The 12283-nt window shown below is 45.0% G+C and overlaps 1 protein-coding gene across 2 annotated transcripts in view; it reads left to right on the forward strand.

Annotated features, from left to right (window-relative positions):
* The window catches only part of ITGB3 (integrin subunit beta 3), a 57839-nt gene extending 47005 nt beyond the window's left edge, over positions 1-10834 (forward strand). Inside the window, exons 13-15 of one of the 2 annotated variants that reach the window (XM_007456740.1) lie at positions 1306-1425; positions 7197-7363; positions 8862-10834. In XM_007456740.1, coding sequence (XP_007456802.1) covers positions 1306-1425; positions 7197-7363; positions 8862-8927 — 353 coding nt within the window. In that variant the 3' untranslated portion in view covers positions 8928-10834. The remainder of the gene's footprint in view (positions 1-1305; positions 1426-7196; positions 7364-8861) is intronic. The other variant, XM_007456741.1, reaches the window with a different exon arrangement.
* Positions 10835-12283: the final 1449 nt, after the last annotated feature.

Consider the following 12283-nt stretch of genomic DNA (forward strand, 5'->3'; position numbering starts at 1 on the left):
TTTGGTACGAGGGCCTCTCACTGTCGTGGCCTCTCCCATTGCGGAGCACAGGCTCCGAACGCGCAGGCTCAGCGGCCATGGCTCATGGGCCCAGCCGCTCCGCGGCATGTGGGATCTTCCCGGACCGGGGCACGAACCCGCGTCCCCTGCATCGGCAGGTGGACTCTCAACCACTGCGCCACCAGGGAAACCCAGAGATATTTTTATCATCTAGACCAGATGGGTATTCCAAGTTAGTCGATAAGTACCCCAGCCCCCCACCATGATAACCATAAAAATAAATGCTTCTTTGTATGGAATTTTATAACTCATACAAATTATAAAAATATCTTTTCATGCACATTATCTTATTCTTCTCCCAACAGCCTAGTAAAGTAGAACTTAGTACTATTGTTATCTTCATTTTGAGGATAAGGAAATTGAATCTCAAGAAAGTTAAGTAACTTGCCCAAGCAAATGAGTGGTGAGTTAAGATCAGAGCTAAATCCTGAAATCCGTACTCTTTCCACTGTCCTGTAATACTACTGGTTTACTGAAGGCATCTTGAGTTTAAGTCCGTAGGATGTGCTTTGAGACTCATGTACTAGTCCTACTCCATCACTTATTTGCTGTGTGACCTTGGCACCTTTGCTTAATCTTGTAGGGGCATAGTGCAGCTGGTGGAGGGTAACCCATAGTTTCACAGTCAGAATAACAGGTTTTAGAATTAGAAGGGATGAAGCCAACAAAACATGACGGGAGTCAGAGAAGAGGAGATGTCTCTGGAGAGGAACGCTGGATTGGAAGCAGAAATAGAAGAAATATAAGGGCTGAGTAAACAAACTATTGAGAATCATTGAGCAAGCAGAGAAAGGAACGAGGGGGAAGGGAACACCCACTGTGTGTTAAGTAGTTTACTTCATGCTGTTTGATTCTCAACCATCCCTGTGAGTGAGGGTATCTTTTCTTTGATTAGAAGAAGGGAGAGATTCGATGAGGTCAAGTAACTTAGCCGAGATCACATAGCTGGTAGGTGATAGAGCCAGGTTTTGAATCAGATTATGTAATACTTTTATGTCATGTCCCTTCCAGAGGAAAGAATAAGAACCGAAAAGGGCCTATGAGGGACAAAGTACGTCAGCGAGGGTCATCCAGAGGCAATTGCCAGGTACCACAGCCCTCTCAAATCTAGGCATCTTGCCTAATGTCAGGCATACGGTTTCCTGTCACATGCTTTCCCAGACGTCCCATGACTGGCTTTGGAGGTGGCTCCATCTTTCCGGAATTGACTTGTTTTTCATCCTCCCATCTTTCCCCCTCCCCCAGAGGACACTGGAAAGGATGCTGTGAATTGTACCTACAAGAATGAGGAGGACTGTGTCGTCAGATTCCAGTACTATGAAGACTCTAGTGGAAAGTCCATCCTGTATGTGGTAGAAGAGCCCGGTGAGTGAACCCTGAGGGTCCCAGCCCTGCCCCGCAGGGAGAGGGAGACCAATATTAGGCAGTTATTTCCACCCATCACTCCTCTTAAACAGAGGCAGCCAGGTTAAACCTGACCTTACAAGTGATAAGTCAGGGCCTGTTATCTGGGTGTGGGGGTACATAAATACAAATATTAGCAAGAAATTACTTGCTAATTTAGGAGATAGAAAAATAAGAAGGTGGGTAAGGAGAGGAAGAAGGGAGGTATGGAGCTCATCAAGGAACAGGGTATATATAGCATGGCGTTTTTTGAGGTTGATAATGTTAAGAAGTAAGGAATTTCAATTCTAGCACTTTCCAGCACAAGGCATCTGCTCTTCTAAAAGTTAAATGGTTGCCAAGAGCAACCTGCTTGCCGCTTCAGAGGAAGGCCTGAGGTTTGAGGGCAAGCTGCCCTTGCCAGCTTCACCACAGGATGTGGTTAAGTGTTTGAGGCACCGGCCCAAGGCTGCCTTGAACGCTGAAAAGTTACCTCTTGTTCTCAAGACCCTCTGGAAGCAGGGGAGCTCATCCCGTCATACACAGACCCACCACAGACTTGTCACCATCCAGCATGGTAGATTTGCTTGCTTCCCCTTATTTCCTTCATCTCTTTTCTTTCCCTTAAATAACGGACTAAGTAATGAATCATTTGACAATATTTTTGAGTACTTATTATATATCAGGCAGTGGGCTAGGTGCTGGGGATATAACAGTAAATAAGGCAGATGTGGTACTCACAGACCATGGGGGAGAGAGGCATGTAAATCGGTAATGACACCGCAGAGGGATAAAGGCTACAGTATGGCGGGCGTTGGGGATGGGAGGGGTGGACTAGAACTTTCAGGAGTGAAGGAACAATTTCTGAAGGCAGAGGGTAAATCAGTTTGTTGCTGGACATTCTTTGCAGCCATAGGAATTTCTTCAAATCATCCTTTAGACCAGGGGCCAGCAAACTTTTTCTGTAAAGGGCCAGATATTAAATATTTTAGGCTTTGTGGGCCAGATGGTTTCTGCTGTGACTACTCAACTCTGACACAGTAGCAGGAAAGCAGCCATAGACTATATGCAAATGAAGGGGTCTGGCTGCGTTTACAAAAACAGGTGGCTAGCCGCATTTGGCTTACTGGGCCGTCGTTTGCTGGCCCCTGCTTTAGGGCAGTGGTTCTCAAACTTTTGTATGTTCCCTTGTTAAAAAATCCAGAGTCCTGAGCCCTGTCTTACTTCCACAAGCCTATGCCTCTGTGTCCTTTGTTAATGCTCCTGGTAATTGTGACATATTCCCCAATGTTTGAATGCCTCTGCTTTAGATATATCACGTCCCCTGATGAGCCGTCTCAGACCTCCTCCAGCCTCCATTCCAATGACTAGATTTGGTGACCTGTTTGATTCTCACAGCAGCTGTGCTTCCCTTTAGATGGGCCTTCATCACACTATCAAATTGCTTCTTCTTTTCTTTTATTGGAATATAATTGCTTTACAATGGTGTGTTAGTTTCTGCTTTATAACAAAGTGAATCAGTTATACATATACATATGTTCCCATATCTCTTTCCTCTTGCTTCTCCCTCCCTCCCATCCTCCCCATCCCACCCCTCTAGGTGGTCACAAAGCGCCGAGCTGATCTCCCTGTGCTATGCGGCTGCTTCCCACTAGCTATCTATTTTACATTTGGTAGTGGATATATGTCCATGCCACTCTCTCACTTTGTCACAGCTTACCCTCCCCCTTCCCCATATCCTCAAGTCCATTCTCTAGTAGGTCTGTGTCTTTATTTCTATCTTACCCTTAGGTGCTTCATGACATTTTTTTTCTTAAATTCCATATATATGTGTTAGCGTACGGTATTTGTCTTTCTCTTTCTGACTTACTTCACTCTGTATGACAGACTCTAGGTCCATCCACCTCATTAAAAATAGCTCAATTTTGTTTCTTTTTATGGCTGAGTAATATTCCATTGTATATATGTGCCACATCTTCTTTATCCATTGATCCGATGATGGACACTTAGGTTGCTTCCATGTCCTGGCTATTGTAAATAGGGCTGCAATGAACATTTTGGTACATGACTCTTTTTGAATTATGGTTTTCTCAGGGTATATGCCCAGTAGTGGGATTGCTGGGTCGTATGATAGTTCTATTTGTAGTTTTTTAAGGAACCTCCATACTGTTCTCCATAGCGCTGTCTCCCTCAGCTGACCATAAGTTCCATGAACACAGGAATGGTGTCTGTCTTATCTACTGTTATATCCCCATACTTGGCTCAGTCATTTACAGAGAAGATACTTAATACACAGTTTTTGAATGAATTAATAGGACTGATTATTCCTAGGAGACAGACAGACTTATATACGTCTTAATATCTGTTGGGAGAATTTTAGCTGCTTAAAGAAGGGAGGCGTTGAAGGTGGGTAGAGGGCTACATCTATGTCACCCAGAGTGTTGCTGTCCCCGTGGGTAGAGGAAAGCATGGGGTCCCCGTTTGTGACATTGTTCATCAGCCTTTCCAGAACTCTCATCCTTTATAAGGGAGAAGGAAGGTAAGGAAAGGGCATCACCTTAGTTTTATTTTGTGACTCAGGGAAGGCTGGCGTGGGGAAGTGGAGAGGGAGGGGTCTGGGTATATCTCTGTGGGGGAGCAGAGGTAGGTTAGTTTGGCTATGACTTCCTCACACTTTCCCATCCACCTGTGTTGACACATTAAATGGATTTTTCCACACCCTCCCGATCTGTACCATTGTCCCTTCTCGTTACAGAAGGGCAGTGTGTTCTTGCTTTGGGGTTTAACATTACTTCATCTCTTTGTTATAACAATCCGGCTGGTGCTCCTGCTGTATCACTTACAAAATCATTTGACCTGGTATTCTGAGACTGGAATCTACTTCCTGGAGTTGTGGGGAACAAAGATGATGATAATTGGGATGGTAACACATAACTAGTTAACAGAGTGGAGGGTAACTTTTTAGGCTTACTGCCAGTAGACCCCTTCCTCCACATTAGGAGATGGGACCCTAGACCTACGTTTCCTACCTTGTAGTCCTGGAATTCCAAGTTCTGCCTCTCCTCTCACCCCAACCTCCAATCATTTTCAGGGTCTCTGGCTTTTAGTAGAAGGTAGCATCTGGGGCCCTGAGTGTAGGAGGAGATTATTCTCATTTTCTTCCCTAACTCATGTCCTTGCAGATGTCCTTTTTGAAGGGCTGAGCCACCGCAGGGCAGTGAAGAGGGCACCACCAGAGTTTGGCATTGGCCAAGTGGTGTTCAGCCCTCAGGTTATGAGCTCCCCTGAGCTGAGCCCTCATCACTTCCAGATAGTGTTGCCTGATAAAATATAATATGTCCCATGCAATATGTGGTACATACTTAAAAAGTTATTTGTTGTTTATCTGAAGTTCAAATTTAACCGGACTTCCTGTACTTTTGTTTGTCAAGTCTGCTAACCCTACCCTGTCTTCCCTGACCTTGGGTCATCACCCGCCGTGAGTCATCATCACTGTGTCTGGGAGGGCTCTCCAGAGACCGCCTGATCTTGTGTCTGCTTCCAGGAAGCCTGCCATCCACGCCTCTCAAGACAGACGGTTAAGAGATTTAATTTTTCCCCTTAAGATCTGGCATTCTACCTGTCCTGCCTGTACTGACATGTAAAATTGAAGAGATTCCACTTTGAGGTTTGAGGGTCAGCCCTACCTCGGTCTTCCAGAGAATTCGTAACTGCTTTTCCCAGAAGAAGGGGGGCCCTTCACTCCTAGGACCTCAGACACTGGAACCTCACAGCCTCTCTCCAGACATTTCTTTAATTATAGACAGGTTGTAATTTGGTGGGATGGGAAATAGCCAGCTTGGATTCTGGTGGTGGCTGTTTTTGGGGAGTGTGTGGTGAGCATAGTGTATATGTTTAGAGAAGAAGGTGGGAGACAGTGTGGAAAGTAGGTGTGACTCCTGTCCAGGCCCATCAATACTCACATATACAAGCACCTAATTACATAACACCTGAGAAGCTACCGGAGCGAGGTCACTCATCAGACGTCTGTGGTTGATGGGAAGCAGAGCTGTTCAGAGCATACTCATCTTGGCCCTCAGAGGGGTGACGTACCTCTGTTTATGTTGGTTGTTGACTGGGATTGAACAGGAAGTCGGTTCTCAATAGGGTTAGGATTTTGGATGACTAAATATTTTGGGAAGAAACCCAAAATATTGTCTTGGCTGGCAGACCTCCTAGTCTCAAAGTATGCTAAAATTGTCATTGGTTCCCAGCCCTCGGGGATGTTAAATATCTGAACTAGGGCAACTAACTCAAATGCCTACAGGAGCTGGGTAAGTAAATTAGGGAAAACAGCCACATGTAACAGGGACACCAGTAATAATGGTAGCTGATATTTATTGAGCACTGACTCTGCCAGGCAGTGTTCTGAGTTCTTTCAATATATTTAACTTAATTATTCCTCATAATAAAGTTTTGAAGTCAGGGCTATTACTGTTAGAGATGGGGAAATGGGAAACAGACACCAGAAAGGTTGAATAATTTATCAAAGGTCACATAGCAGAGTAAGTGGAAAGCCAGGATTCACACCCAGGCAGTCTGGCTCCAAAGCCCACAGTGGCACAGACTCAATGACAAGTCACACTTTGCCTCTGTTTAGTGGAGAAAAGAGGGAGTAGTGAGGAGTCTGGCAAACTAAAAAACGTGTCCCATCTAAAAGGGGCAGCTACTCCTCAGCCCTAGCCATTTACAACCCTATAAAAATATAGGTTCAGGGCTTCCCTGGTGGCGCAGTGCTTGAGAGTCCGCCTGCCGATGCAGGAGACGCGGGTTCGTGCCCCGTTTCGGGAGGATCCCACATGCCGCGGAGCGGCTGGGCCCGTGAGCCATGGCCGCTGAGCCTGCGCGTCCGGAGCCTGTGCTCCGCAAATGGGAGAGGCCACAACAGTGAGAGGCCCGCATAACGCAAGAAAAAAAAAAAAAAAATATATAGGTTCAGTGGTTCTAGGTCTTTTGACTTTTTTTTTTAAAGAGAAGAAGAATCTGAAATTCTAAGGGGAGAATCTCCTGGATTATTCAATGTTGCCCACAAAATCAAAGTTTTAATAAACAACTCTGTGGGTCTTCCCTGGTGGTGCAGTGGTTGAGAATCCGCCCGCCAATGCAGGGGACACGGGTTTGAGACCTGGTCCCAGAGGATCCCACGTGCCGCGGAGCAACTAAGTCCATGCACCACAACTACTGAGCCTGCGCTCTAGAGCCCGTGTTCCTCAACAAGAGAAGCCACCGCAATGAGAAGTCCGCGCACCGCAGCGAAGAGCAGCCCCCGCTTGCGCAACTGGAGAAAGCTCGCACGCAGCAACAAAGACCCCACGCAGCCAAAAATAAATAAATTTATTTTTAAAAATTAAAAAACAAAAACCAATTGTGTGAACTCACACAGAGTAGGCTAGATTCTGCCTGTGGGTGACCAACTAACCACCTCTCATTTAAAACAGTCAGGACGGATTATTGCTGCTCTAAAGCTTGTACCCCCCTCCTTTAAAAAATTAATTGACTTATTTTATAAGTCCTGTTCCCTTTAGATAACTTTCTAGTGTGAGTTGGCCAAAAAGTTCGTTCGGGGTTTTCATGACATTGGCCAGAAAGACCCGAACGAACTTTTTGGCCAACCCAATACTCTATTACTTTTGTCAAGAAGATCTTGTTTATAGCCAACTCGAATGATTCCTATTCCATTGCCAACCACCCTGCTCTGTGCTCTCTCCTGACAGAGTGTCCCAAGGGCCCTGACATCCTGGTGGTCCTGCTTTCAGTGATGGGGGCCATTCTGCTCATCGGCCTTGCTACTCTGCTCATCTGGAAGCTCCTCATTACCATCCATGACCGGAAGGAGTTTGCCAAATTTGAGGAAGAGAGAGCCAGAGCCAAATGGGACACAGTAAGAGGCTGGGCTGAGCTGGGCATTTTCTTAAGTCGCTGGTTCAAGAGTCTCAAGAGAAAGCAGCAGATGCTTATTTAGGGTGTGGCCAGCTTCAGCCAGCACCATAGTTTCCCAGTTAGCCTCTGTTCTGGAAATTGAGAGATGGTCTAACTGTCCTGTTGTCCGTATGCTTCTTGGAAACCACCTGATTCTCTCTCTACCGCATCAGTGAGTACCAGCTGAGCACAGCGAGGGCTCAGCTCTGCTCTGGACACTGCGAAGTGATGAAAAGGAAACTTATTCTCTGAGTGAGGGAGACAGGACAAACTTGAGAATCCTACACTAAGGACATCTAGTAATACATTATATACTACTGATGAAAGCATTAAACACAAACAGAGGCAGATAATAATAACTAACATTTACTGAGGATTTACCATGTACCAGGAACTGTTCTAAATGCTTTTTACGTATTAATTTATTTCATCTCTATAACAGCCCTATGTGGTAGGTAACATTATTATTCCCATTTTATAGACCAAGAAACTGAGTATAGAGAAGTTAAGCAGCTTTCCTGATTGTGGGAGGGAATTAGGTTATGATAGGAATTATTTTGGGTCAGCCTCTTAAAAGTACGCTCCCTGAAGTTTATCCTGATTGAATCCAATCAAACAAGCATTTATTGAGAACCTTCTGTATACTTAAGTTTATTCTCCTTTGGCTCGTGTTCCACATTTTAACTTTTTTCTGGACCTTCCAAATGGCCGACTCCCTGAATATCTGAGGTTAGGCTGAAAGTTTGTTCCCATTTGATGGTGACCTCAGGCCATTGTACTCAAGGGTCCCAAGAAACTGAGATGTTTCTGTTCAGATGATGTAGAAATCCTGACTCTCTGAGGCACATGAGAATGTGCTCTGTTTCTTGAGGCTACCACTAAGGACTACTAGACCTAATGGGATTTGTCACTTTTTGTTAGAAAATAATTTGGGAAACCAAATTATTGTGAGGGCCTTTTTCCTGATAACATGACAGTTTGTGGGTAGTGCTTGAGGGATGAGATGAAAACAGATTAAGAATTATTTGAGCAAATGTGGTCCTATATGTTCCAGCCACCACCTGCTACATTTCTCTTCTCTGCCCACACTCCCAATCACAGTCACAACAAAGAAGAAAAGGGAGAAAGGCAAAAGAGAGAGTTCATAGGGAGGGAGGAAATAGGAAGTATTGGCTAAAAGCTATTTTGAAGTGTTTTGGGATCACCAAAAGTGATGGGCTGAATTTAACCCCTTAGGCATGGTGGCAGGATAGCATTCCACTTTATCTCTCCTCTTATTTCCTATCCATTCCCTCCTTAAGAGCAAATGTGTGAGTCCTATGAGCATCAAGCAGTCCATCAATGGTGTATCCCAGAGAAGAGTGTCTTGGGTAAAACATCTCAGATGACGACATGTAAACCCTGAGGGTAGGGAAGAATTGAGGAATTCGCTGTAAGACACTTTTCTGTTCTCTCCGCAGGCCAACAACCCACTGTATAAAGAGGCCACGTCCACCTTCACCAACATCACCTATCGGGGCACTTAACGACAGGCAGTCATCCTCAGATCACTATCAGACTGTCCCAGGATTGTGGGTGTCTCTGCTGTCGTGTTTACAGGGGCAATACCTGTGGGGCGGAATTGGGGGCTTGGAGTGGGGTGGGTTGGAAGAATGTGGGTCTCTGTGAGTGTGTGCGTGTGAGTGTGCTGCGTGTGGGAGAGTGTATAACTTAAAACTTGTGATGTGTCCCAGACAAGCAGAGCTCCTCAGCCTTTGTCCTCAGAACGCCTCCTTCAGGGAGTCTACCTGCTTAACCTGAGGGTGACCTAGTGGCTGAGCAGGTATTCTTCATTACCTCAGTGGGAAGCCAGCTTTCCTTCTCAGGCCATTCTCTTAACGAGGAGGGCAGGGCCAAGGCCTCTCATTTCAGAGGAAGGGACCTTGGTTTACCCTGTATTTATGGTTCTTGGGCCTGACTCTCAGCAGCTCTGGTAGGAACTGCCAGGCTTTGCAGCCTTGCTGTGTCATCCATGCCTCTAGCTCCTCTCCCTTCCCTCAGGCAGAAGGAGAAATCCGGGGAGAGCTGAACCATCAGAGCTGCCTGTCTTTGCCATCACCTCAATCCAGCATGGTTCTCTCCTAAAGGAAGTCCTTGCTACCTATTCTTCGGTCTCTTGAGAGTGAGAATGGCAGAGTCACCCACGGGTCATGCATGACCTGGGGTTAAGGTGCCCGAGTTCCCCAGTTCATAATCATAACCCTTCAGATTTGCCTCATTGACAGCTCTACCCTAGTGATTCGTGTAGAAAAAGTGTGTCACCCTTAGACCAGCAACACCTCTTTACCTCCTATTCCACCTTCTCACTACTATAGACATTTGCTACATACTGGGAATTTCTCTCATGACCAGAAGCTTTTCCTTCCAGGGAGACTGCTATGGTTAAAGCCAGAGGTCTGGCCTCACCCTTCAGGCCTTCTGTCTTGTGTCCAAGGCACCTCCACACACCCAACCCTGTGCTTCTGTGTGCTACATCCACCCATGGGGCTGATTGCATTTATCTACCTCTTGGGTGTCTTGTGAAGGAGTCATTCCCATGGGTCTTTGAGTCTGCTGGGCATAAGTGCCAGGGTTGAATGATGGGCCAGTCGTATCAGCGTGTGTGGCCCATTCTCCTATGGGCCGGGCAACCTCATTTTAACTCAGTCTTTAATCTGAGAGGCCACAAGTGCAATTTTGTTTTATTTTTCTCATTGGGGCACCTGAAACCATGATGAGGCTTGTTTAATCTAAAGGAGCATATATAGAAACACACTTGCGTTACATTTGTAATTTTATTTGATGATGAAGAAGAAAAGGGTGAAAAGCCACACAGACCTGGGCTGGATGCAGACACTCCCACTTGGCATCATTCATAGCAAGTTGCTGCCCAGTTGCTGGGTCTGTAAGGGCTTATCTCATCCCTGAAGCCTGCGGGGATGGACACATGGACATGCTGGACCTTTTCCAAGCAGGAGGAGGTAAATGGGCTGTTCTTTTTTTCTAGCAAAAGCAGAAAAACTCCATTGGTGTTTACGTTCGTTCAACATTCACCACCACCACCACTCCCTAAGAAAAAGGGAAGGGCCTAAAAACAGTGGTCTGGTGGTCAGAAAATCTAAGTCCTGGCCTCAGTGTTGCAGCTAAGGAACTTTAACCTTAATTAAGGCAAGTTACTTTCTTTTTCCTGGGGCTCAGTTTTCTAGATTGAAAAATGATGGGTTTGGACCAGCCAGTGTAGGCAGTCTCTTTCAGTATCAACAGTCTGTGATGCTGGGACTTACTGTGGCATCAAACATGCAGTCAGGATTCTGTGGGATGTTGATACTGTTTGTTTTTTAAGTTGGGAGACCTGGCTCTGGCAAGAGCAGATGTCATCCCATATCACCTTTCTCAATGAAAAAGCTTCATTCTGTCGCCTCACAGAACCCCTTTTCCAACTGTTGTTGGTAGTTACGTCTTCTGATGTAGCACTTAAGCTCCACTTAGTTATTATTTCTTTGTTCACTTTGCACATGGTTTCATCCACGAATTGGGGAAGAGGACTCCGTAAGAACTAGCTGCAATGTGTCTTCTGTATCCATGTGTTAACACTGAGAATAAGCCTTGGGATTAAGAACAGGACAGATGACCGAGCCCTGCCTCACTCGTGGATTACACCTTCCTGTTGAGGATGGTAATGTTGTAGAGGGATAAATAGGGAGGGATGATCATGAATCCAAGAAGTTTATAATCTAACTATAACCTCTGGCTACTGAGAAGAGACTCCACTGGAGTAACAGCTGGTCACTTTCTTTAGATAAAATGGTTTATATGAAGAAACTGTATCAAAGGAGGAGGAACATGTATTCAAAGGATGAAAAAAACAGTAAGAATCTTGTCTGAGTTTCTGGAATGAGGCTCAGAGTCTTTGAAGATCAGTACTGTTTGTATGGGGGGAGAAGCTGTAGCTGTGTTCCCGAGATAGCAAACAGCAGTCAGTTTTGGCATTGTGTAGGGTGAACATCAAAATAGTATTTTAGCCTCAGACAAAACAGCCCGAAGAAGATATTTGTGCCTAATTCTTTTGGAGATATTTTACGTTCATTCTCAGGGTCTGTGGACAATAATGGGAAATTTTGAACATTCCTGACAAGTTGTCACATAAGAAGTCAGTTCTTTACCTCTCAGATATTCCTAGACCATCCATGATTTCAAGATATTTCTCATTGTTAAATATTCCTGGTTGAAATTACCTACCTGACTTCCTGACTTCCTAACCACCTCCTCTGTCTGAGTTGTGCAACGGTGAATTAAATGTGCTTCCCAAAAAGAATTGGCTTAAGGCTGCCCAGTGCTTCCTGTGTTGTTATTTCTGTTTCCTTTGGGTGAATAAGAGTAAGTGTCATTGCCTCACAAATGATTATTTTAGAACAAGTGTGCTTCCAAATGTAACAGAATGATGAGGATTCTGGGAACTGAAGTTAGTTTTGGAACCTAGAGCTTTTCTTTAGACTTTAGTAACCAAATGAGTACATTTTTACTGTTGTGAGAGTCAGAGTTTTGTTTTGTTTTTTTAATTGGAGATTTTTTAGGAACTTGTATAATCGCAACAGAACAGACTGTCAATTTAGTCTAGGTTTTGTCTGCAGGAAGCATAAATTAGTAGAATAAAGGCTTAATGGCAAATTACTTACAGGACCATTTAAATGCCCAACTTTTATTTAAGGCAGTGGGTTTCAAAGTGTCCGCCCTAGGACCGGATGATCTAAGTCCCCCTGGTGATTTTTTTGCATGCTCAAGTTTGAGAACCACTGATTTAAGGAATCACATACCTATCCTTTCTGGCTTAGAAAGAAGTTTACAATAAGTCAGCTCAGTTACT

This window comes from Lipotes vexillifer, unplaced genomic scaffold (genome assembly GCF_000442215.2).
Source record: "Lipotes vexillifer unplaced genomic scaffold, Lipotes_vexillifer_v1.1 scaffold299, whole genome shotgun sequence".
Taxonomy (NCBI): Eukaryota; Metazoa; Chordata; class Mammalia; order Artiodactyla; family Lipotidae; genus Lipotes; species Lipotes vexillifer.